Below are 26,068 nucleotides of genomic sequence, written 5' to 3'. Positions count from 1 at the left end.
GGTCCGTTGGTAAATTAATTAACGTAATCCCATTCCGCCACGTGTTATTGCTGCCCAGCATCTGATCTGGAATTTTATTCCGATGATTAAAAAAAGAAAAATAATTACACAAAAATACACTCGCCCGTAGGTTAATGTAATACGTCAGTTATCAAATTATTTTTATTTTAAAATAAATTTAACGGATCTCATAAATTAACATTAATTTATAAATTTATTTTTATCTAATCATTTTATATTTGTAATAGTTTTCTTAAAAAAGAGATAGATTTTTTCATATAAATCTCATATTTTATTTATTTTTTTTAAAGAGATTACGTGATGATCGTATAATTTATAGTTATAAATATTTTTTCTTTTTAAAAAAATTCAAGTAACACATTAAATTGAAATGTAGAAGACGTCATCTTGTAAAGATTGGACTTCACTACGAAGAGGACATATTCTGATAAAAGAAGCACCTATTTTGTTAGAAAAATGATAATTACAGTTATTAATGCGTAAGTACCATATAATTATTTTATAAAGAATAAATAATTACGGCATTTATATGAAAAAAAGTTAATTTTTTAATAATAAATTTTATTCTTTTTTTAAAATGATTACATGATATTTATACATTCTACTACTACTGCATGTAGCAATACACTTTTTTAATCATCGGTACAAAATTCCTGATCAGATGCTGGGCAGCAATAACACCTAGCGGCATGGGACTGCAATAACCTTTCGTAATTTATACTGTCCATTTGTCCCACATATTTATTTAGATTTAGCCTTGATATCATTTGTAACAAAAGAAAAAACTAAACCATGTATAAACCTATATTCCAAGTTAACTAATTAAAATAATGATATTCTCATGTATTTTATGAATAGTAATAAAAAAATAATAAAAAAATAATAATAGAATATTAAATAGTAATAAATAATATTAAAAAATAAGTAAAAAATAATAATAAAATAATAAATAGTAGTCATATATTTAAACACAAACCCATATTTTTTTAGAGAAAAAAAAAATCTATAACGTGTGGTTTTTCTACATATTTATTTGATCTCTTCAATCTTTCTATCGTGTTTTTCTCTTCTATACAACCAAAACTTTAAAGGTAAATGAGGATTTTTTAAATTGAACATAGAAATTATAATTTGAGATTTATGATGTTTAGATATATATATATATATATATATATATATGTGTGTGCACGTTCACATGAAATTGATAAATACATTGATAATATTTTAATTGCATTTACATTTATAATGTCTTTTTTAATTAATTAAAGTAAATAACAAAAAATGTTGAAAATAATATAATAAAATAAAATATTTACTTTGTAAGTACGAAAATAGTAACCAGCTCACAAGTTATAACTTTTTGAACCACAGATTAATGTTTGTGGTGGTTTTTGTTGCATGCGACTTTTGTGAGCAAAATGAAGTCGTTGGGAATTTGCTCAGCTTATTTGAATGAAGAGAGACCACTAGTACTTGATCCCGTAAAGGCATCCACGAAATCATTTGAATACCTCGTACGTCTGACTCTTAGCATGCAGTACATGAAGAATATATATATATATATATATATATATATTAATCACAGCTTATTCATTCTCTTTTCTTTTAAAAATTCTGTCTGCTCAAAAGAAAAATGAGCTCTCTTTTCCTCTCTTTTCCACGTACATTCCTGAGGGAGAAAACCAAGCTGCCACAATGTCGTTTCATGGTTTTGGATTCTCTTAACTGATTCTCTTTTTATGCTTTCTTTGACTCAAGATCAGATTGTGCTTCCACCCACAGTAAAATGGTATCAAGTCATCCTCACCTATATATATTTCAACTTGTGCCTTTTTCTTTGTACGTAAAGAGACCAGAACTTTGGCCTCGTTTGTTGTCACAGATGAAATAAGATAAATTAAAATTAAAGTTAAAAATTGAATAAAATATTATCAAAATATATTTTTTTAATATTATCTTTTATTTTAATATTTAAAAAAAGTTGAATTGTTTATTTTATTTTATATAAAAAATTTTAAAAAATTATAATAATTCGATGAAATGAGTTATGAAAACAAACGATGAAATATAAAAAGTATAAAGAGTCAGAGACATAGCTAACCACATTATATATTTAGATAATGATAAAAATGAGTTCACAAAGATAGACTTTTAAGTTTTTTCTTTGACTTTTGGGAGTTCATGAATATATCTTTAAAATATTTAAAACATTCTAAAATAATATATATTTTTTAAACAATTATACATTATTTTTAAGTATCTTTAATGTCTGTCCTTCGATTTGGGTTCAGAAAAACTACACGCTTGAATGTGATATTGACACTGTCGTCTGTATACCATCATGAAGTGCTAGATCAAAATGGTTCAAAGTGCTTAATTTAGAGCATCAAGGCTCGGGACGGACAGCATGCTAAGAATACAAATTTTTCCATGACGAAGCACTGTTTTGAAGTCATGATATTTGCAGATTTGAATTTGACATCAAAGTTAAACGGGAATGGGGAGCTATAAAGTACAAAAAAGAGCAGAATTTTATCGAATGTTTCTGTCATGGGCGACCAAACACTGGAAAAAAGAAAAGAAAGGAAAGGAAACTTGAATATTCCTTACAACCATTACAGAATCAAGCGCAGAACCATAGAGTCAGTCTAAAAAACATGAGGATAGTATAATGAAGTCCACTGATCAAGGAGATTAATAAACAAACATCTTACCTCAGAAAGGAAAGAAATCCAATCCATCGTCAACAAAAGAATCCAGAAACATAATGCAGCTAGGTAAATTCCAAGTGGCATTTTTTTACTCCCACTGAAAGGGAAATGTTTGAGGGGTTTCGTTTGCTGGTGATTCCTCAGACGCCATATGAAACATTCCCTGGCAATGGATGTTACTGTTACTGCCACTGGAAATCAGAACTGATTCCATAGGCTCTAAGTTGTTACCATGTAAGCTTGAGTCTAAGGGCTGCACCAGGGAGACTGAATTGGGATGCACCATGTGGCTCAAAGCAAGGCCAGATGACTGTGACTGAGGCGATGACAGAAGAGAGAGAGCACAATCTGAGTCACGGACTCCAGTTGTTAACCTGTCACCATACATTTTGCTCCTAGCTCCACCATTTTCTGATAAAGCAATGGTCCTCAGAAGTGGCTGGCAGACAGGAGCTTCAAGAGATGATTGGTTGTTGAGTATGGTGCTGCCGCCCTGCAAGAATGACAGTTGCTTCCCTCCCATATAATTGGTGCTGCTAGTACTTGGGGAGGATCCAAGAAATAGTTTTTCTTTATCCAGTAACTGTAACTGTTGCTGCTGGTTATGAAGCCTAGCATCTGCAGCAGTATTGAGAACTCCAGCCCAGGCAGGGCTCACCATGGTAGTGGAGGGATATACGTGTGAACTGGAGAATGACATCAACTGGGTGCCTGAAAAGAACAGAAGATATATTTACTGAAAGAAGTTCACATTGCTATGAGCATCTAACAGTCTTTTGGTGCATCTTATCAACAATAAGGCTTCTAATAAGCCATAATATGATACTGTGGGCAAGCGGTCCAAATCAGTTTGGGGATTAGAACTACCTAGGAAACATGAAGCAACTTTGATGAGAATGAACCTATAAACACAAGGTTTACATAGAGACTAAACATCCATGTAAATTCCTGTTGATGTTGAATTGAATAACTTCAAGAAAAAAACTGTTCATGTTGGATTGAATAACTTCAAGAATGTCAGTTTTTTCCAAAAGCAGATTTCAACTCAGAAGTATTAAAAAAGTGCTATAAGCGATGAAAGAAAACAATAACATTGATTGAAGTAGGCATCTAAAATGACTCTAATGGCCACCAGATCACCTTACCATCAAACAGAGAAGATAATTAAGCACTTACCGAATGTATGTTCAATATAAAGAGTTCTAGACGAAATAATTACACATAAAAGCCTGATCATGTATTTATGCGCATGCATACAGACATATATTCCTACTTCAGAGCTGACATCGAATTAGATCAGGTAATGTCAAAGCCAACCTTGGTAATTGGACAAGAAGTTCCCAGATCGAGATAGGGGTTCAGGTTGAGGCTTTCTTCGCCTCCGATTGTGTCCATCGAGACGTTTTCTGCAGCTTTTCTTTCCTTCATCAAATTCCTCCAGTGAATGGAACCTATGAAAAGAGTGATGGACTGTTGAGGAACTAGGCTTATGGTGCATTAGAGAAGGATTCATGCATAAGAACTCCAACTATTATAGAGACATCAATTAAATCTAAAATTCAAATCGATCATATTTACATGAGAAGAACTTTGGGAGGAAGAGTCCAGGATAGTGATCAGCAAAGATTTCACAAAAATATTTATGAGGAAGTTTTCTGGTTCCTCGCTAATTTTAAGCTTCCCTTGTCGTCCCCTCCACTTTTGAGCATATAAAACTAGACTATAATAATTTATATCAGAGGAAGATCTTTCTATGGTAAACCATCTAAAGGCATGAATGGTTAAAGGGCGTTAAAGAAAAGTACAGCTTCCATATAATAAAAAGGCTTCAAGGACGTGTCAGAGTGCTCCTAGCTATCTCATCCAAGAAAGATAGAAAATAAAAAATAAAAAATGAGCTCCTCTGTGCTTCACTCTTTCTTATGATATTAATATGCATTTCTTTAACTAAGCGTTTCCCCTAAGCTACTTTTTATCAAGCTATTATAAGCAGAAAGGACGCTTCTGTCAATTCTTGTTGATTAAGATTACACCCCTAAACAAAAGTAACACCACAAATCCCTCATGGCAAGAGATTGCCAAGAGGTGAAATAAGTTCAGAAGCTTTTTTTTGTCCTTTCATGAAGAAGGATTTGAAGTACCTGCTCGTGATTCTTAGATTAGTTCATATGCTTTTTTAAAGCCAATCACTCAAAATAATAGACAAGGACAAAAAAGAAGCTACCAGTGTACCACAACATGATGGATATACAATTGAGAAAAAGTACAACTCGAGAGCTAAAGGACTACAAATACCATCATTCATGTAATACCTGCTGCACTGCTGGCAGAACCTTTGCTTCTGGCCACAAATGGTTACTTGGGGAGTCTTGGAATGGGGCTCACACACCTTGTGGCGCCTATGGTAATCCCTACAATTACTAAGGTCTGAAGTGCAGCCATCAACAAGGCATGACACTGGGTGATTACTACCATTGTTAGTTGCTCTGGCCCTCTTTGATGATCCGGAAGGTGATGATGACATTTTTGAGACGCCAGGCTCCTTCCATTTATTCACTGGCTCATTGGCTGAATTACCCAACTGACCGAGCTTCAAATCAACTGAAAAATCTCCTTCATTGGTCCTTTGATATCCAAAACTACTTGAACCACCTACTGTTTCTGTGTTGGGAAAGGCTTCTTGTTCTAATTCTGTGAAATCCCAAGAAGGTGCTTTCAAGTGCCAGTCCATACAAACAATCACTTCTAGATCTCTTCTACCTGTCCACGCACCTGATCTCCCCCAATCTTTTAAGCTTCTCTTTCCAGTACTATGAAATGGAGTGATCAGTACCGGCCTTAAAGAGAAATTAGTTCATAACAGCATCAAATCAAAACAGGACCAAGTAGTCAAGAATTAAGAATTATGTGAGAATAAGCACTGCTTTAGAAACTCAAACAAGTAAAAAAATTACGATAAAAAACCAATTCACATACATCTTTATTGGGTAGCTTCAAAAAAATTGCCAAATATCAAACAACGCAACAGTAGAAAGTAGAAAACATATAACTTATAAATAAAGCGGCAAAGCTTGAAGTGCAGAACAGGAATCTTTGAAATACAGGAGGAGTTTTTGTTGGAACAAAAGGCAAAGATGGTATAATATAAGAAACTATCTCAGAAAGCCTAAGTTTTTTACTTAAAAAATCTTGAAAAAGAAAATCTTGGTAAGAAGGGAAATAGCAGAGACTTCCAAGGACATTGGAAGGCTACTGACTGAAAATAAACAAGTAATATTAACAAATAAAGAAACGAGAGAAAGAGGTGAGAGAGTGAGTACTTACAGACAATTACAGCAAAGGAAGAACGGTTTGGTCTTTCCAGCCACTCATTCGCTGACAAGGATTGCATTACAAATTTACAGGCCAATAAAGTAGGCAGTAAAAGCTTTAGGTCGTGTAGGTAAGGCAGAAAGAATCACTGAGCTCTGTACCTGTTGGGTTTGTTTTGTTGAGGGAGAAAGATAAGAGGAAGTGAGAGAGAGAGAGAGAGAGAGAGAGAGAGAGCTCCAGCTCCAATGAAGGCAGAAAAAGGAGATGGATTTGTTGGGTTCTCAAAATTCTTAACTTCACCTGATCAGTGTTTCTATTATTTTATTTTTTTTTGTTTTTAAATCTCATGAGTCATTTTTTTCCATTTTCCATTTTCCATTTTTAGGGTTTGTGTTAGATGAATGTATGGGTTGAGAAAGAAGTCCAATAGGGACAGCCTAGTTTGTAGCTTTCAACTTTTGTGAACAAAGAAAAAGAAAGTACAAGGACGGATGCTGAGGACAAGGCATGTGGCATTGTGTTTCACATTTCATGGCATGTCTTTCTTTTAGGTTTCTTTTGCTCTTCTTCTTCTTCTTCTGCTAGCTTTATTTTTGCAATATCCCACGCTCCTTTCAGAAGAGAGTGGGGGAAAGAAGAAGAAAACAACTTCAAATTTTGAATGGGAATCTTTAATTTACTTGCCTCAGACTTTTGCTGGAGACCATGCCCACCCTTAATCATTATCTCTGTAGGAGAGCCGGCCCCCCATAATGTACGCTGATTATCTTCCTGTTGCTTTCTTTCATGACTAATTGACTATTTATATATTATTTATAGCTGCTTGCGCTTGGGGCATTATTACTTACCAAATTTCTTAAAACAATAATAATACTAACCTTTAAAATGTGATGCACCAATTAATTAACGCTTGCATGTATAAATTTCTTGGAATAAAAATTAATATAAACTTATGACTATTAATTATATCATTAATATGTTACTATTCTAAAGGTTGTAACAAACGTCGAAACCATGGTTTTTTTCTTTCTTTCTTATTTTAAATGAAGTTCACATTTCTGACATCAAAAGATACGTAACTCATTATTGCTTCTCTTATAAGGTTGGAAAATTTTAGATTTTGTTTCTTTTTACAATTCATCTCATTTTATTATTATAATTTTTTTAAAATTTTTATATAAAATAAAATAAATAATTTAATTTTTTTAAATTTTAAAATAAAAATAATATATTTTAATAATATTTTATTTAATTTTTAATTTTAATTTTAACTTATATCGTCTCATCTGTAAAAATAATCAGACGAAAAAACTTTTAATTTAGTTTGTTGAAACATTTGTCGGTTTAAGTAGTACTTCTCTTTTCAAATTCTGTGGGTGGCCTGGATAAGAAGGAACTAACTTTACGTACCGAGAGTCACTTCCTTTGAAAATTTCCTGAGAAGTTGCCTCCAAGTCTGTCCATGTGAATAAAGAAACAACCAATATTGCATTAATTGTTTTGGAACAATGTTTTTGGTGATTATATATATAATCTTCAATTCACTTAATATTATATATATATATATATATTATTTTTTATGTTTTCTAGGTCATGTGTTTTAAAGTTTCATATCTCGGATCTTTTTCAGTAAGATTTTCATGGGGGCATAGGCAGACACATGAAAATATCATCATGTAAAATGCAAACTGTGGACCACATGTGGTTTTGTCCCTTTATTTTTTCCTAAGTTGTGGGACAGCAACATGAGGGTCCAGTCAATTAGAATGATTTCTTGTTGTCCAATATTAACTGGATGTTTGGTATCGAAGTAAATTTTTATCTTACAGTCTGACAATTTTTGTCCATTCTCTGTGTCAGAAATTATATTCAATACTTGAACCATTTATTTGGAAAAAAAAAAAATACACTTCTTTCATTTTGATTTCATCATTCTTAATTATAATTATTTATGCAAAAATGCTATTAAGAAGACCCATAAGTAAGATCCATTGTATCACAATAGGAAGGATCTTCGAGAAGCTAGAGCAAAGGTGCATAAGTGATTAGAAAGAGGGAAAATTATGTGGAGATAAAGATCAAAGGCACTGTTGTTGTCAGAAGGGGACAAAATACCATGTTCTTAATTCACAACAAAGTAACAGAAAGAAAAAAAAAAAAAAAAAAACTTAATTAAATGTGTTAAGAGATTAAGAAGGGAGGTGGCAAGTGGAGGAATGGAGGGATGTTGTAATTCTTGATTATTTCAAAACTCTCTTCAAGGCTTATGATGAGACTGGTAATATGGAGTTCTTAGAAGGGCTTGCTGGAAGACTTACTATAGATATGCAAGAAAGACTTGACCTGGTGTTTACAACAGAAGAGGTTGAAGTGGCTCTAAAAAAGATGAATCCTACAAAGGCCCTCGGGCCTGATGGTATGGTCCCTTTATTCTATAAAAAATATTGGTCTATAGTAGAAAAGATGTTTTAGATGCAATTTTACAAGCTCTTAACAGTGGTTAGTTTCCTACTAAATTAAATCACGCTTATATTACTTTGATTCCCAATAAGAAGAAGCCTAGATTTGTTTCTGATTATAGGTCAATAAGCCTTTGTAATGTTATTTACAAGTTGGTGTCCAATATACTTGCAAACAGACTCAAATGCATCTTACCAGGCTTGATTTCCCCATCACAAAGTGATTTTGTGCCTGGAAGAATGATCACTGATAATGTTCTGATTGCCTATGAGTTGATCCATTTTTTAAGGAGAAAAAGAGATGGGAAGAAAAGTTTCATGTCATTGAAGCTAGACATGAGTAAGGCATATGACAGAATAAGTGGGGCTTTCTTGAGACAATGATGATTAAGATGGGGTTTGGAGAGAAATGGTTAAGGTTGGTGATGTAGTGTGTAAAGTCAACGTCCTTTTCAATATTGGTGAATGGTGAGCCTAAGAGACCTTTATATCCAACTCGAGGGCTGAGACAAGGGGATCCTATCTCCCCATACCTCTTTCTCTTATGTATTGAGGGTTTGATCCCACTCCTTAATCAAGCTGAGAGACACAACTAGATTGATGGGATTCATGTTTGTAAGGGAGCACCAAAGCTAAACCACTTATTATTTGCAGATGACATTGTGCTATTTTGTAGGGCCAATTTGCAAACCAACTTGAATATTCTTCATCAACTGGAGATTTATGAAAAAGCCTCTGGACAGAAAGTAAATCAAGATAAGACCCCCATGCTGTTTAGCAAGAATGTTCCTAACAGTCAACAAGCGGAGATAATGCAATTTTGGGGAGTCCAACACTACTAGCAGTATAACAAGTACTTGGGACTTCCACCTATGATTGGTAGAGGGAAATATCAAGCATCTTCTGAACTGAAGAAAAAAGTATGGAATAAACTCCAAGGTTGGAAGGAGAAGCTGTTATCTCAAGGGGGTAAGGAAATTCTTATTAAGGCAGTGGCACTTTCTATCCCAACTTACACAATGAGCTGTTTTAAACTTCTTGTTTCATTATGTTCTGAGTTGGAAAGCATGATGGCTAAATTTTGGTGGAGTCAAAATAAGCAAGAGAATAAGATAAGGTGGGTGAGTTAGAAAATATGCGTGAATCTAAATCTAATGGAGGGATGGGTTTTAAAAACTTACAGATTTTCAACTTGCCTCTCTTAGCAAAGCAAGGATGGAGAATTTTAAAATATGAGACTACACTGCTACACAACTTTTTTAAGGCTAGGCATTTCCCAAATACTAGCTTCAGTGATTCTACATTAGGTGTAGCACCTTCTTATGCTTGGAGAGACATATGGGAGGCTAAGAACAGTCTATTGCAAGGGTGCAAATGGAAAGTGGAGGATGAGAAATCAATCAATATTTTGACAGATTTTTGGCCGTCAAATCATAGATTGATGCTAGCTCTAGCTATTATAACTACAACACAGATGAATTCAACAGTAACAACTCTGATTGATGAAAATACAAAATAGTGGGATATTGAGAAAGTTAGAAGAATCTTACCACCTAGAGAGGCAGCTGAGGTGCTCAATATGATTCTGACTTCAGATAGTAGACCAAATAGTCTTGTATAGGAGCATGAAAAGAGTGGAGCTTTTAGTGTGAAGAATGCATATCGTTTTTTTTCCATCCCTTGGCCATGTTAGGTAAACTGGTGATGCTTCAAATGCTAAAGAGCAGAGGAAAGTATGGAAGAAAATATGGAAGATGAATGTACCAAATAGAGTGAAAGTGTTGGCTTGGAGGGTGTGCAAAAATGGACTCCCAACACTTCAGAATTTAAGGAACTGAAAGGTACTCGAGGAGCAAAGTGTCAATGGTGTAAAGAGGAGGAGGAGGATATAAACCATGCACTTGTTTATTGTCCCTTTATCAAGGATTGCTGGTAAAACCATTTCAGTTTATTAAAAGAAACTGATGTCATGATAGATTTTGTTCAAATTACATTAACTGTACTGAGTAGAGGAAATATTGGGGAGATAGAGAAGTTGTTTCTGATGGCTTGGGGTATGTGGTATAGGAGAAACCAGAAACTTTATGAAAATAATGTTCTTTCACCTAAGCAGGTTGTTGATCATGCATTATCATTATATCAGGAGCATAAAATTGCTGCAGAAGAACAAAAAAAAGGGATGAAAGCTCATTGTTGTTGGTGCCACAACCTGCAGGGGTTCTGAAATTGAATATAGATGGAACTCTTTTCCATGATCAATGCAGATCAGGTGTGGAGATGGTTTTAAGAGATGAATATAGGAAGGTTATTTTCTCTGCTAGCAAACTAGAACATGAAATGCAAGATCCTATGGAAATTGAACTTATTGCTATTCTGCGAGGTTTACAGATGTGCATTCCCTTGGGTATAGCTGAGCTACAAGTAGAGAGAGACTCATTTCTTATAATGCAGGGATTGAGCAGAGATGGCACCTCAATGTCCCTATGGGGAAATCTGGCTTATGAGATCAAGAACATGATGCAAATGCTTCCTAAGTGTACTTTCCAACACAGAGGGTGTATGGCTAATGAAGCAACCCATAATTTGGCAAGATTTGAATGAAATCTAGAAGATTTGATAATTTGGTGGGATTCTTTTCCTGATTTTATTTGAAAAAGTATTTGGTTTGATCTATGATGTAATTGCTTTGATGATGAATAAAACAGTTTCCTTGTTATTAAAGAAAAAACCACATGTGATGCACACCTTCCACATTAGTGGGTTGACATGTTGATTTTATCCTGAACCAAAGAATCACTCATGAGAGGAAGGAAAGAATAGACCAATGAAGAAGAATCACGGGAGGGAAATCACTGACTAGCGAACTCACCCACGGGGGGATGGAAATCACGCAAAGAAGAATCACTCGTCGACAGAAGAATCACCCAGTCCTGGGACACGACAAATCACACAAAGAAGAATCACTCGTTGACGAAAGAATCACCTAGCATATTTCTCGTATTTTTTCTGTGATTTTTCTTCCATTGATGATGAGATCATATTTGTGAGTTTGTTCCTCAGTGATGAGAACCCAACTTTGTTGATCTGTGATAAGATCACGAATGGCTTTTCAAATTGCTAGAACATCTTATATGATACTGCCTTAACATTCAAATAGTGTGTACAAGATTATCAATTATTTCTTAGTTTTATGTTTCAGACTACCAAACAGAGCAGTTTGGCAATGGCCTAGTGATTGCTTAACCGATTTCGAATTGTTGTTTCAAGATTCAGCTCATTAACATTTACAATGTTATTCTTAGCAATGTGTTTACCCACTTTTCAAAAGCATATGACACATTTCATAGAGAATTATTTCTTGATTGTGGCATGAATATTTTTTCAAACAAATAAAATTGAGGAGGTTTATGCGACCAACCTCCTGTTGCAGTAAGCCTCCATAACGTGGATGGTTTTGAGCTTTAATCTCTATGCTTTTTATTTAAAAAAATTGATAAGCATTGAGGTTGGTAATTTATAGTTTGAGACATCATTTTGAGAAAAGGTCCCTTTGGTATTTAGCATTGTTGGATGTCACTAAAAGAGTTATTAAATGGAAAACTAACACGTAAGAGAAAGCCTCAAGTGTTCATGTAGTCCATGAACATGCAAAATTTATAAGATGCAATTTAATTTGATGAGTCTGTTCAATGCATTGACATTGGTTGGTTGAAGTGGAGTGGAGCACAATTAGAATCTTGTTGAAGGAAGAAATCTTTTAGGTTAGTGTTTGGCATGTCTGAGTCATCATTTGTGAGGAAGAAAAATAGTTTAGAAGTCGTTAAAATTGAATGTTTCATTTGGTATTGTTATAAGGCCATCTTGTTGTGTCATTTAGAATCTAGATTGTTAATTATTTTATGATATATATGCAAAGGTTTGGTGGTTGTTAATTATGGCATCTTCACAGTCATATGCTATAATCGATGGGCTTTGGCTAAACCTACCCCTATGTTAGTGCGGTTTGAGAGCACTACTCCAAACAACACATACCAAAAAAAAAAAAAATCTAGGGCAACAGTTCTTTGCTTGTCTGAAATATAACATGGTAATTACACAATTTAATATATAATAAAATTTTTATGATGATATATAATTATATATAATACAACTTACACAAGGTTTTGATTGTTATACTAAATTGTTACTTTTAGGGGCTTTCGACATGCAAGTTTTTTAGGTGTGCACGTATTGGGGACTATTCATTATAATCAGATTGCTCATTTTCAGCCACTTTAGAGCAGATGGTGGGCCCAATCAAAAATGCCTTCCTCTATGATCATTCTCATCACTGTAGAAAGCACTAATGGAGAATATTACGATTATATTGTATTAATAGTGTACTTTTATATTACTTTTGAAAAATTCCACTCTTAAATTTTGTGAATGAGATGTTGTGTAATACAAGACTGTGTTTTACCTTCTACTTTGTAAATGAGATGTTGAATGCAATTTTGTAAAAGATCCACTTTTGGAGACTTTGTAATATTGTGGTAATTTAGGCGCTGCTCATGTGAACACCATCAAGGTTTTTTTTTCCTGTTCATTTGAGGCACTTTGTCATGTAGCACATAATAGGAACATAAAACAACCATATTCAAACCTTGCGCTTTCAAGTCCAATACATTTAAACACGATTATGCAATTGTTCATAATTGCTCTTATACTTTCCATCAAAGCTAAACAATTGGCAACAATCAAAACTAAATAAAATGTTGTATAAAGCTAAACAATATTCTCATGGCGGCCAGTGGAGCCATCAAAGCCAAATAATTGTCTCTATTTCATCCCATGCTAAACAACCGGCCCATCAAAGCCAAAAAAATCTTTATATTATATCCTCATTCTAAACAAAACTAAACAATTGGCAGCCATCAAAACTAAACAAAATGTTGTAAAAAGCTAAACAATAGTCTCATGACAGCCATAAAAATAACAAAAAAAGAAAAAAGAAAACGCATTAGACTCCAGTGTGTATTAGACTCCAGTGGGTGTTATACATTCTTCCTGCAGTTATGAAAGAAAATAATTATTAGTAAGGAAACTATCATAGAGATGAAGGAAAAAAATTATTAATAAGGAAACTATAAACAAAGTCATCACCTTCATAGAGTTTGAACAATCTGTCAATGATATTTTTGACGAGTCATTATAACCCTACGCCTTATCTTCCTCTTTGCCCATTGAACTATTTGACAAAAAAACAGCATACACAACTATCATCATTTATTATATAATACATGAAAATCTGTTGTAACACCCCGTATTTTTTAGTGTATTTTTTAATGAAGAAATTATTTTTATTGATTCAAAATTTATTCTCTTATTTTAAAAAATTATTTTTGAAGTGCTTTCTTTAAATTAATTATTGTTATGTGTTTAAATTTCTTCTCGAATTAAATTAACTTGTTGTTGCGTTTAATTATTTATTTTTATTTTAATCACTACGTTTGAATTATTTTATTTCACTTACTGGTTTTAAAATCATTTTCGTTGGATCATTTTTTTTGTGACCCAAGATGTGAGGATTGGACCTCATTTCTTTCCCTAATTTTTTCTCTTTCCTCTTTTCTTTTTTTCTTTTTCTTCTTTTCTTTCTTTTCTTTTTTTTTTTCTTTCTTTTCTTCTGCCCTGGTTTCTTTCCCTCGCGCCGCAACCCCCCTCCCTCTCTCTCTCTCTCCGTCCGATCCTCCTTCTCACCCCAGCGCCACCGTGTGTCGGCGGTGGTCAACACCGCCCGGCTCCCCAGCTTCCCCAGCCGCCGGCGATGCCACCCCTCCATTTCCAACCCCAGCCGCGCCTCCGTTAGCCACCACGAGCCCTTTGAAGCCGCGGCATTCCTTGCGCCGCTGCGCCGCCGTCGCGCCACCTCCGGCCACCATCTCTTCACCACATCATCCTCGACCTCCTAGCAACCCAATAGACCTAACCCCACCTTCGATCTTTCACCGGTGAAGCCACACCATCAATATTTCCGTTTTGGGTATTTTAGACTTCGACCGCCCTCTGCGCCGCCACCCACGACCAACCACCACCACCACTACCTTCACCGACATCCCTAAGCCCTACCCTATCAATCTCGGGTCTTCGTTTACACCCGTTCAAAAGTGGATTTTTGAGACCCACGGCCACAGTGCTTTTGGCACTGTTTTGTTGCTGCGTTGCCACTTCTAGCACCTCTGTGATCTTTCAAAAATTATATTATAGCATTGTAAGTATTTTTTCCCAAAGAACTTTTGAGTTTTAAATGTATTTCTGCGCTAATTCATATTTACTGTGAATTTATTAGTTGTACCGGACTGAGTCCAATGAGTAAGGTGATCGGTTGGTTTGGATGATGGAGTTGTTTGTGTGAGATTGGTTTATGCTAGGAAATTTGTTGGCTGTTTCGGGTTTAAATATTGGTGTTTTGAGTTTGACGTTGTTCATGGTGAATATTGGTGATTTTAGGAAGTGATGATATATTTTTGGATTATTGGTTTAATGTTTTGGAAATGTTTAGAAGGGTTTGTTGGGGCCTTTTAACATATAGAAGTGTTGAGATATATTTTTTTTTCCTATTGTGGAGTTGGGAACGGAGAGAGAGTAGTGTGTCATGTTGTCTTGGTTAAATTGTTGACGATTGCTTGGGAGTATGGGCTGCTGAAATAAGTGTGAGTTAGTGATAACCGGAGTTGACATTGGTTATGATGCTTGTATTGGACAATACTGAGATTGGTATAGAATATTTTGGGTCAAAGTGTGGGCTGTCCAGATTGTTATTTGGTTGTTTGAGTTGGATTAAACTTGTTGAATTATGGTCTCGAAATTGGGTCTTAAGTTGTCTAAGACCAATTTTGTGTTGTTGGACTTTAATATTTAGTTTATATTATTTTATGAATAGGTGACGAGACGGATAGAGACCGTATTCAAGTCGTAGATGTTGCGCTGCAGGAGTCAGGTAAGCGGGGTTCCTATGCTAGGCCTTACACGAATTATTTGAGACTGAGGTTGATTTTCTGAAAACTTTGCATATTTTTGTGGTGAAATGAGAACTTGGAAAAAAACAAAAACCAACATCGGTCATTTATTTGCATACTCATGAAATCTGTATGAAAAAGAGGAAAATATGTCCTGACATGCATTGTGTAGACATGAGCTAAATTCTGTCATGTGATTTCTGAAATCTGAAAAATGAGCGATATTGAGAATATGAAAAGTTGTGCATTTATTTGACAAGATATTCTGGCTTTTGTGTTCAGTGTGTGTAAACTGTCTGATTCTGTTTTGATATTCTGTATTATTTTGATATAACATCTGAAAACCTTTGGCATGGTGTACTGGTTTTCGTATTTGACTCTGTCTCTGCTTTGCTCTGCTCTGCTCTGTTATGCTCTGCTCTGCTCTGTTATGCTCTGCTCTGTTTGGGTTGGTACCAACTTCTCTGTCTCTGAGTACACCCACTTTGAAAACAAAGTGGTTTTATTGTGGTCTTTCCTGTGTGCACACTCGGGACTCCGAGAAGAATAAAGGAAAGATTTCACCTCTGTCTCTGCCTGGTTTGGCCACCGGGGTTAGCACAACCCTACCACGGGGGTGAAACATGGTCTCTGCTCTGTTTGATGCTCTGTTTGGATCTGATGATGATACTCAGTTTATGTTATGCTAAAGTATTATGGGTTTTACTTGTCTTAAAACCGTCGTTCTGTTACTTTTGAAAGTATGTTCTGTTCTGCATGATAACTCTGGAAAATATTTTGTTCTGCATGCTATACTTTGTAAATGCTCATGTTTGCACGCTAGCATATGACTTCTGCTTACTGAGTTGTTGATAACTCACCCCCTATCTTCATAATATTTTTCAGATGATGTGGAAAGTCCAACTGAAGACCTGGATTAGATTGGTGAGCATGTTTAAGCTGGGAGAGGATGTTAGAAGAAGGAATTCTGATGTCCTTTAGTTTTAATGTCTTTTAGATTTAATTTTATCTTGGGCTTGGGGCGTTACATCTGTGGCTCGCCAAATTAGGGTTTGTGGAATATGTTATAGTTAGCAATGGAAGGTAAGGAGTTGATGGAGCAAGAGACTGCACTTAGTGATTGCGAAATAAAGGTTTGGGGCTCTGATGCACATAGAAGGTTTGCACATATATTCATGTATATATATAGATATAATCTTTCTATGCTAATGTTTTGGTTTTCTTCTCCATGATCAGGTAATGATACATTACAATGCACGTCTTAGGTTTTTCTTTTTTTAATAAAAAGAGTATCAGTTTGTTAATTACAACATTTTCAACCTAGAATGTCTAACACTATATATTTTAAATTTTCTTTTTACAAACTGATCTTCGTTAAATATGATATCATAGTGGTTAGTTGTTGCTTGCTAGCAACCAAAGTATGGCATAAGCTCTTTTGCATCAATATGTATTCATAGTTTGTATATATAGTTTCTTTGACATGTTTCTTTGCATTCTATACAAGTGATTGTAGAGACTTGTGGTGAAATATTCGTCGACCTACAACATCATAGATATTCAAAGGTGATCATCTTATTGCTGCTTTTTGGGTTATGATTGTGCCATTTTTAGATGCTCATTTTATGTCATTATTCAAATTCAAACTGTAAAACAGAAGGTCATATGAACTGTATTGGAAGAAACCAAGTGTTGGTAGAATTAAACTAAACATAGACGGAAGCAGTTTGGGGAATCCGGGAGCTTCAGGGGCAGGAGGTGTTTTATGGGCTTCTTATGGAAATATTGTTCTGGCTTTTTCGAAGAACCTTGATGCAGGTACGAATACTAGTGCAGAGTTGCGGGCAATGGTTTTTGGGTTAAGATATTGTCGAGATATGGGTTTTCAAGGCATAGACGTGGAGTCAGATTTGCAAGTGTGTGTGCGGTGGGTGCACTGACAACGATGTAATATGTGGTATTTAGAAGACTTTTGAGAGGAAATAATGGAGTTCGTTCATAGTGGGGATGTTAATGTGCAGCATATTTTTAGAGAAGGAAATGCTCTAGCAAATTATTTGGCGAAATTAGGAGCAAATGGAGTTTTATGTGAGTGGAATTCGTTACGTCAGGCACCAAGGATTTTTAGAGGGTTGTACTGTATGGATAAATTAACGTTGCCTTATTTAAGGTCTAGTTAACTGTTGTTATCTTTGGGTAAGTTAGTGTTCTTTTTTGCTTTGAAAATGATGCACACCAAGAATAGCTAGGTGCCCACGACATGCGTGCCAAAAAGTTCAAATTGGGGTCATATGCACGATTCTGATACCCGTAGCCAAAGTTATGGCCAAAATACCGAAACGTACCCAAAACTGCCTCAATCAAAGAAATATCACGATTTCCTACCCTATTTGTGTTGATCTGTCACCTCTAGGTATTTCAGCGCAGTCAACGTGCAATCTGACAACTCAGCATCATCTGACTCAGATCTTCCTACATCAAAACTATTAAATGCCATCTGCAATATCCAAGTATTGAGGTGTAATCTTTTTTTTTTTTTTATCAATTTTTCTTTCCACTGATGCTGAGATTTCCAATTCTTTTCTCCATTATTTATACTCTTACATTACATCTCACTTTTCCAAGGAGCTAGCTTTAATTATCCATCCATTTAGTATATATGAAGGTGTGGAGGGGATCATATGTTGTAAGATTTGAATCTTAGACCTAATGTCCGTTTGTGCATTATGCCCTCTGTACTACAACAGTTTTGGCATTTGTAAGTTTCATAGACATATCTTGACCTTTCATAGACATACCAAGAATAAGGACTCAAGACCTTTCTTTTATATATATATATATAAGTAAAAGTTGACTCAGGACCCTTTTATGAGGTTGAAGTATAATTAGTTTCTACTTATATAAAAATATAATTAATTTATTGAATAAGATGTGCGGGTGTATATATAATACTTGCTTTTTCCATAGCACAGTTGATGTGTACGTACTTTTGAGTGCTTACATTTCCTAATAATAATTTGTGTCATCCTTTCATCCCAAAAAGCAATTTTAGTACCTTGGCGAGTGCTTCCAAGGAAAGTGCATGGAGAAGCTTTATTTTTCTATGATAGGTTTGGTAAATTATAAAGTAGTAGATTCTAACTTTAATGAAAGAAAAAAGAAAAAAAAGAACAAGAACTGTGTTGCATATGAAGACCATATCAATTCAGCTGCTATACCATGTCTTCCCAACAATATTACAAACTAGCATATCTATGAATGGGAAGTTAGAGGTTGCTTTTGGCATTTTCCAGTGAAAAAACTACTCACACTATCCCATGATGTGTTATATATTAAGTGATTTGAGATTATTTATTATATTCAACTTGTGAACCAATTATTTGATGACACGTTAAAGGATGTTGAGAGGATGGTAGTAAGAAGAATGATAAATAAAAATTTTCTTTTTCCATTTGTGCTTTTGAGATGGGGCTTACTGATCTATAAAAATGATATATAAATGGTTAAGCATGAACCAAATTATCCTTGCTCTTGTTCATGTGATTAAAAGGTTTAAGGAGGTTGAGGAGTATAATCCAGAGGATGTTTCGATCTTTGATCTTCATGGTGTTATGAAGCTGAAAAGGGAACTTTGTGAGGCAAATGTAATGTAGTAAATTTTTTTTTTTTTTTTTTTTTTTTTTTTTTGTTTTAGAATAGCGTTTTTATATTCTCTCCCTTGCTTACCTAATTACATCACAATCATTGGATGAATATCATGTTCTTGACACACTACTTGAAAGATTGGTAATCAGTGCAAGAGATTCCCTCCGATTTGTGCCATCATTGGAGGAATCCTTGGATAGGTGTCATATTGAACTATTTTTTTGTCCATATATTTTGGAAAGTTTAATACATTACTTTCGCATGGCTAAATATGTACTTCATAGGAGGTTATCAAAGAGATTTTAGATGAAGGGGAGAACCCTTCAAAAATTTCTTCTTCTTTGATGTTATGGATGAGAAAGGCATGATAATAGAAGACATTTCAAACCCTAACAGTGGAAGCTGATTGGCCTTTCTAAGGGAAGCTTTTGAAATGAAGGTTTTAACAGAACCATTCATAACGTCTTCGTAGGTAACTGTGAAATTCAGTCAAAGATATCTCAAAAAAACTGACCCCTTCTTGAGGATGATATATTAATGTTTGTAATGTGGAAGCTTAAGATCATCACACTACACTAGATTGTATGTTAGACTAATATATCTGCAATTCTGCGACTCAACTGCTTTGCTAGCGAAACTTTAAATATGATACAACTTTGCTAATGAGTCTTAACTTATGACACTTCATAGTTAGAATTATCATGTTCTTTCATGTGCCCATTTAAATCTCTCTTACGGTGCAACACTATTGTATTAATATACGAAAAAAGTAGCAAATAAAAACAAAGAAGATCGAGTCAGAGCACTCGGCCTTGATGTTTGTAGTCTTTAGATCATAATGTTGATTTTTTTTTCCCAGGGTGGATCGTAATGCACTTTAATATACAAATTTAAAATTAGAGATCAACTACATAATACCACAATGCTCAGTTAAATGTATGATCTATATATGTCCTTGTTATGATAATGCTCTTTTATGTAATTTTAGTATTCAATGTTGAATATTAGCGTGTAAATGTTAAAAAAGAAATGATTTAGATACGATAGATTACCCTTTATGATTATGAGTGGTAGGGAATCAGTAACGAGTTTTATTGCTAAAGTTAAAAATGACAAAGGAAGATAACCATTATAGCTTCTTAGACAATACTTGGCACCTTCTAAGGATGAAGATTTGGTAAGATGATTTGCCCCCAAGCTGTCAAAACAAGCTGATTTGGTAAGATGGTTGGCACCTTTCCACCAAAAGTTTTAATATTCTCATTGTGTGTCAAAACAAGCTTCATTTGCCCCCAAGTTGACTCAGGCAAAGATCGTATCACAACGATAACTTGTTGTTCATCAGTGAGATTATTGCCAATAGCCTTTAGATCACAAATCAAGATAGACATCGACCTCAAATGCTCAATCATGGTATGTTTAGAGTCCATACATATTGCTCAAACCTCAAAGTCAGAGCACGGATCCTACTAACTGATGTCCCCCATATGTGATTTTCAGCTGATTCCACATATCTCAGGCAGTTGGGCAGTTCTCAAACTCTCCAATAAAATCATTGTACATGCTGCTTAGCATGGTAAAGTGCATACACCAATATTTCTTTGCCCAAGCCTGATAGGCTTCTATATCACGACGATGTTGGGAAGTATTTCCTTCATCAGATTGTATCATCAAGTGAGACAGATTTTCAAGGACCTCTTGTTCATTAAGCAGATATTGAATTTTTCTATGCCACATGTCATAGTTGGTTCCATCTAATTTCTCTCCTTTAGTAAGGTCAGCAACTACGTTCTTAGTGGTCATCACTACATTCATTGCACAAGATTGACATTAATACACATTTAATTTTATTCTAAAATCTAACTAGACCATGAAATTCCTTCCTATATAGTGAGATCGAAAAATCTTGCTAAAAGCTAATAATCATATCTCACTATATAAGTCCAAATGTCATATCTAATTAAGTCCAAATGCCATATAAGTCCAAATGCCAAATGTCATTCATCAAATATGAAAAAAACAACAATCATTGCGCTAAACACATAGCGCATAGGCTCCACCCGAAGCCACATTGGTAATTTGGTGCATCATGTTAAGGTGATCTTAAAGTATATTGATAGATGTGAAATACATCCCGTTACATGGCCTCAACAATAAAATTACATTTTCAATATTACATTTCCAAAGAAAATCATACTACAAATTTTCTAGGGAAAATAATAAATAAATAGGGATGCCACGTCATCGATATAATTATAACTTACACCTTATCCATTCACATAAAAATACATACATACATTATACATGATCCCAACAAATTACCAATGTCAACTCTATCTATTTCTTATAAAAAAAAAAACAAATCAATCATACTAGTATGCATGATGGTTCAATGGATAGAGAATTCACAACTAATGCATATAAATATCACATAACACAGAAAAATTGGACTTGAGGAAGTATGACAAAAATAAAGGTCCCAAATCATTTTTTTTTAAAATATATTTTTGACTCTGTTTCAATAAAAAAAAATTAGCAATCAACTTTAGACACCAATACATGATTATATGTGCCAGAAGTGTAAAAAAAAAATGGCATTGGAATCATCTGCACGTGCCCACACTCACAACCAAAGCGTGTGGGATTCATTTTTGCTCTACAGGCTGTTTTGCCTCTATTTCACTTGTTGCGACAGAGAGTGTACATCACCTCCTCCACTCACTATGTTTTGAGACTTCTAAACTTAAAAGTCAATCATCTTAATGTGTATTTGTGTTGGTAAAATGATTAAAAAATGGAGCCAAGTGGATGGGTGGACAACACTCTCTCTTACCGAGAGTGGGACTAGAAAACAAAACACTGTGAGCGGAAGAGGTGATGTACACTCTCCGTCACAGCAAATGAAACAGAGGCAATGGACATAGACGAGATATAATGAGTGATGTAGTATAATGGTGACTGAATATAGTACTCTTACCTTTTGTCTTATCATCAGGTCGCATACTTCATTTTCTGTATGAGAGATAATTGATTAAGAGAACATAAGGAGATTGTTAATGAACATAGCACCCATAGTGGACAAGTGGGAGATGTTGGTAATGGGTAAATCCCATGACCAAGTGGTGTCCACATGGGTGGAGAAGTTATTTGTTAACTCTCCGCCACTATCATAACTCTAGGGAAGTTATTTAACTGCCACATATTTAGGGAAATTAATTAACTTCTAGGTGAGTAAACTCTTTAAAATAAGAGTACGTAATAACTTTCCTAAATGACGTAGAAATGCAAACAACAAAGTAATGTGGGCTGTAACACTAGCATAGATTCCATATTGTGAGAATTTCGCTCCTTGAGATAATTCGATTTAACCTTATTTACCAGGTGCAAAAGAGTTGAACTAATTTGCTTTCAATTTCTTATGGAAGATAAGTCGTGTACAAATAAGATGTTTTTCCTGCATTCTTTCATCTCATATCTCATTCTGTGCATATGATTGAACACATCAGTACACGCTGCAATGGTTTATGAAATGACAGGATATACTTCATGGGGGAGCATATGTCTGTATCTGTCTAAAGATCTGCTCGAAGCTATCGGCCGCATTATTCTCCAATGGATGTATATGCATCCCTTCATAGGTCGTTACCACAATCTCTTCATCTTTTGAAAGGCGTTGAATTTGCTTTTTAACATTGCACCCTTTATGCGTACACCTATAGTAACTTCTGCAACAGATTGAAACATGAACTACCACTTATTTTCTGTATCGTAGTATTTATTATATTTCGAAATTGAGTACTGGTACTTATGAGTCTGGACCCATTTAATTTGTTCTTCATTAGTAATATGCATAGCAGCTTTAACTTTATAATGCAGAAAAAAGACTACAAGACGTACGTGTTGACTACGTACGCTGAACACAACCATCAAATGCATGGGTCGTCTCATTACCCAATTACCGGAAGCATTCCCGTGTCACACCTACCCCCCAAGCTGTAATCCGGATTGGGTCGTAGGATCTAAAAATACCCGATCTGATGAACTATTCATCATGTCTTCAATACTCGTGGTTTTAAAACGTTATAGTTGGAAATGAATTCAATTCAAGAATGAATGGCAATAGTACGAGAGAGAAGGAATATTGGAACAAGAAATTATAGGCCAACAATGTAAAGCTCATAGAATATTGACCAACTGTTGCAGCACATCATGAATTAGGTCAGAAGAGGCCTTATAATCACGATTTCTTTCTTGGTGATTTAATGACATCCAAGCTAGTACTTCATAAACGCTAGGAAATTAAAACTATAAAAATAAGATCTAATGAGAGATCACGGTTCCCATATATATGATTGGACGAGCTGGGAAACTAGTTGAAATTATATATATTAAGAATTCAATTAAAGATTAAGCAACTTTAGACATGATCCAAGGTTGAACCACCATTTTCGAACCTAAGATACTCACCAAACCCCTTGCACAGTTGGGCTATGAGAAACCAATTAAATTAAACAGATCAACAATGGCTGGACGATAAGAAACAACCATGCATGAGTGAATGGAAAGATTCGGACTTGACACATGATGAATATATAATACAGGCACCATGCTAGAGTTGCATTGGTTAGGTTATATTGAGGCCAACTTCCAATCGGAAAACGAGCAATTCTGCTCATGATGAACTTTCTTTACTTGATGATGTTAATTTTACCATGAAGTGGGGGTATGTGTATGCTACCTTCATTACAGAGAATGGGGGGACTACTACGTACTAAGATTTCCAACATGAACAAAATTATATAAAAGCCAGAGTGAAGTAGTGAACCAAAAGATGATCACAAAAATATATATACAGACCTCGGGAATTTACTGTTCTTTACTGCCTTTTGCCCATATTTCCTCCAACGGTACCCATCATCAAGTATATCAACCTGGCTCCTTGTTTGAAACGCATACCGGTGCATTCTACTCACCTTGTCTCTTTTCTTGCCTGACTTCACCTTGCTCTCATAGCCAGAAGACCTACTACCACCCTCAAAAATGTTTTTATTAGTAGTTTCCAAAGGTTGATTATTTGTTCCAACTTTGATCCTGTCTGTGCTATTACCATGAAAATAAGCTGGAGGACCTTCCATGTTTAACTAGGAAGTAGAAAATATATGGTGATGCTGAAAATCAGCCTGCTAAAAAATAAGTTTACTGACTTTGTAAGGGATCAGAAAGGGAGGGGGCCGGGGTTTATGGTACGTAAGTGGAAAAGGGCCGAACATGTTGAAAAACAGGTGGGCGGCGGAATGGCGAACGTCCAAGTACAATGACTAGGGAGAAATTCGAGGCATAGAAAGCTAAAATACAAAGGATGTATCCATCACGCGTTGGAAAAAAGAATGTCGATCGTAAACGTCACGCTAGCAGACAGCAACAAGGAGCCTAACTCTAGTTATTTTACCACGAATATTCACACAGTCCATTTCGTAATATATTTCACAACACATATTTTAAAATGATATTATTTTTATAAAATAAAATTACTTTTATAAAATATTTTACTAAACTATCCTCCATTTTATTAAAACATGATTATATAATATATTATAAAAAGTAATGCGTGTTTATCAATTTTTCTTATCGCAAATGAGTGAGGTATTAGCTAGCTGTAGCGACTAGCGATTGAGGGAGAGGATTAGGTTAAAGTATATACACATATACAAAGATGCTGGTTTAATTAGCTGATCAAGTGGATATATAGGTTTTCTATTCAAGTCTCTGTGTGTGTGTGTGTGTGTGTGTGTGTGTGTATATATATATATATATATATATATATATAAATATATATATATATAAATATATGAAGGTTCGCGCGCATTGTTCACCTTACCTGCGATGATGTTAATGTTTCTGTCTTGGCTCATGAAAGTGGTTGCCTTTACCGCCTCCTCAAATCATGAAAGAATATAATTATTCTTTCCTTCACAAAAATCCTCGATTTAAAAAGCCGCGTTCAAACTACATTGACAATGATATTCCATGAATCTGCATGCATGCAATATCTACAAATCTTCATGACGACATTCTAATGAAATAAATTATATGTTTATAACTGTTTCTTCTTTTACGTACTTTCTATAATTTTTCTTCAGCATGTTTTGGTTCTTTTCTTTTTTTTCTTGGTCATCTTCTTTATTTTCATAATACGTATGTTTCATTCTCCAACTGAAAAGTAATTAAAGTATTATATATATCCATTCACATTAAGGGGTGATAACCGAAAGAAAGAAAGAAAAGTGTTCCACTTTGTAGAGTCGCATGGAAGGATCATGGAAGTGCATCTTAATACCAACTTATGAAGTAATTAAGCTACTTAGCCACACGTTGTCACGTACATAGCTAGTGCTAATAATCATTTTGTACCATCGATTGAGATCAACTGACTTTTGATCATATATGGTACATATATATATGCCACATGTCTGGCTTTTTACGTCTGATAAAATTGAGATAATTCTGGCGATTAATTATAACAGATGATGAACACAAAAAAAGATAAGAGATTCATCTAAAAACACAGAAAAAATGACTCTGATGTTCAATTTAAATTGTCAAAATTCAAAAATGTCGAAATCAACCCATAAGACAGGCTGCAAGAAAATATCAAAATTTTACTAAACATAACAAAAATATCTCAATAATCACGCTAAAAATAAATACGTTATTAAAGAAGTAATATGCTAAAAATCTAACCCAAATTGGGTTCAACATAACTTCCTAAAAGAGAATATAAATATTAGCATAAAAGGCAAAACATATCTAAAAATGGATATTCGAAGGGGGAAAATAGTGGATTTTGGCCTAAAAAATGATGCACATCAAGCTAAGCTGGGTGATCATGACATGCGCACTGAAAAGAGCTTTCCAAATCGGA

At 34.7% G+C, this 26,068-nt stretch overlaps 3 protein-coding genes across 5 annotated transcripts; 1 reads left to right on the top strand and 2 right to left on the bottom strand.

The window, feature by feature from the left end:
- Positions 1-2,538: 2,538 nt before the first annotated feature.
- On the bottom strand, positions 2,539-6,600 carry LOC121236014 (squamosa promoter-binding-like protein 13A). 3 transcript variants are annotated; one of them, XM_041132502.1, is made up of 4 exons: positions 6,057-6,600; positions 5,045-5,542; positions 4,050-4,183; positions 2,539-3,443 (listed from the first exon to the last, which is right to left on the bottom strand). In XM_041132502.1, exons 2-4 carry the CDS (start codon positions 5,461-5,463, stop codon positions 2,821-2,823), a joined length of 1,176 nt encoding a protein of 391 aa, XP_040988436.1. In that variant the 5' UTR covers positions 5,464-5,542; positions 6,057-6,600; the 3' UTR covers positions 2,539-2,820. The 3 variants fall into 3 exon arrangements, with proteins under 3 accessions (XP_040988436.1, XP_040988435.1, XP_040988437.1); XM_041132501.1 differs by having other exon boundaries at positions 5,045-5,569; positions 6,057-6,599; XM_041132503.1 differs by lacking the exon at positions 6,057-6,600 and having other exon boundaries at positions 5,045-6,024.
- Positions 6,601-16,577: 9,977 nt separating this feature from the next.
- On the top strand, positions 16,578-19,154 carry LOC121234521 (14.7 kDa ribonuclease H-like protein). The gene is made up of 3 exons (XM_041130477.1): positions 16,578-16,660; positions 17,159-17,428; positions 19,052-19,154. The coding sequence occupies exons 1-3, from the start codon at positions 16,578-16,580 to the stop codon at positions 19,152-19,154; spliced, it is 456 nt and encodes a 151-aa protein (XP_040986411.1).
- Positions 19,155-22,495: 3,341 nt separating this feature from the next.
- On the bottom strand, positions 22,496-24,446 carry LOC121268814 (probable WRKY transcription factor 43). Its single transcript, XM_041173080.1, has 2 exons — positions 24,004-24,446; positions 22,496-22,871 (listed from the first exon to the last, which is right to left on the bottom strand). The coding sequence occupies exons 1-2, from the start codon at positions 24,279-24,281 to the stop codon at positions 22,691-22,693; spliced, it is 459 nt and encodes a 152-aa protein (XP_041029014.1). The 5' UTR covers positions 24,282-24,446; the 3' UTR covers positions 22,496-22,690.
- Positions 24,447-26,068: the final 1,622 nt, after the last annotated feature.

Source organism: Juglans microcarpa x Juglans regia, chromosome 6D, assembly GCF_004785595.1.
Source record: "Juglans microcarpa x Juglans regia isolate MS1-56 chromosome 6D, Jm3101_v1.0, whole genome shotgun sequence".
Taxonomy (NCBI): Eukaryota; Viridiplantae; Streptophyta; class Magnoliopsida; order Fagales; family Juglandaceae; genus Juglans; species Juglans microcarpa x Juglans regia.
Note: the sequence above shows the minus strand (reverse complement) of the source record. Positions and strands in the feature narration are given on the sequence as shown.

Coding starts and splice junctions, on each gene's coding strand:
- LOC121268814 (XM_041173080.1), bottom strand. CDS start 24,281: ATGGAAGGTCCTCCAGCTTATTTTCATGGTAATAGCACAGACAGGATC. Junction 22,872..24,003: donor AAGAACAGTAAATTCCCGAG/GTCTGTATATAT, acceptor AATCTGTTGCAG/AAGTTACTATAGGTGTACGC.
- LOC121236014 (XM_041132502.1), bottom strand. CDS start 5,463: ATGGACTGGCACTTGAAAGCACCTTCTTGGGATTTCACAGAATTAGAA. Junction 4,184..5,044: donor TTCTGCCAGCAGTGCAGCAG/GTATTACATGAA, acceptor CTCTTTTCATAG/GTTCCATTCACTGGAGGAAT. Junction 3,444..4,049: donor CTTCTTGTCCAATTACCAAG/GTTGGCTTTGAC, acceptor TGTTCTTTTCAG/GCACCCAGTTGATGTCATTC.
- LOC121234521 (XM_041130477.1), top strand. CDS start 16,578: ATGGAAGGTAAGGAGTTGATGGAGCAAGAGACTGCACTTAGTGATTGC. Junction 16,661..17,158: donor GGCTCTGATGCACATAGAAG/GTTTGCACATAT, acceptor ACTGTAAAACAG/AAGGTCATATGAACTGTATT. Junction 17,429..19,051: donor GATTTGCAAGTGTGTGTGCG/GTGGGTGCACTG, acceptor TGTGATTAAAAG/GTTTAAGGAGGTTGAGGAGT.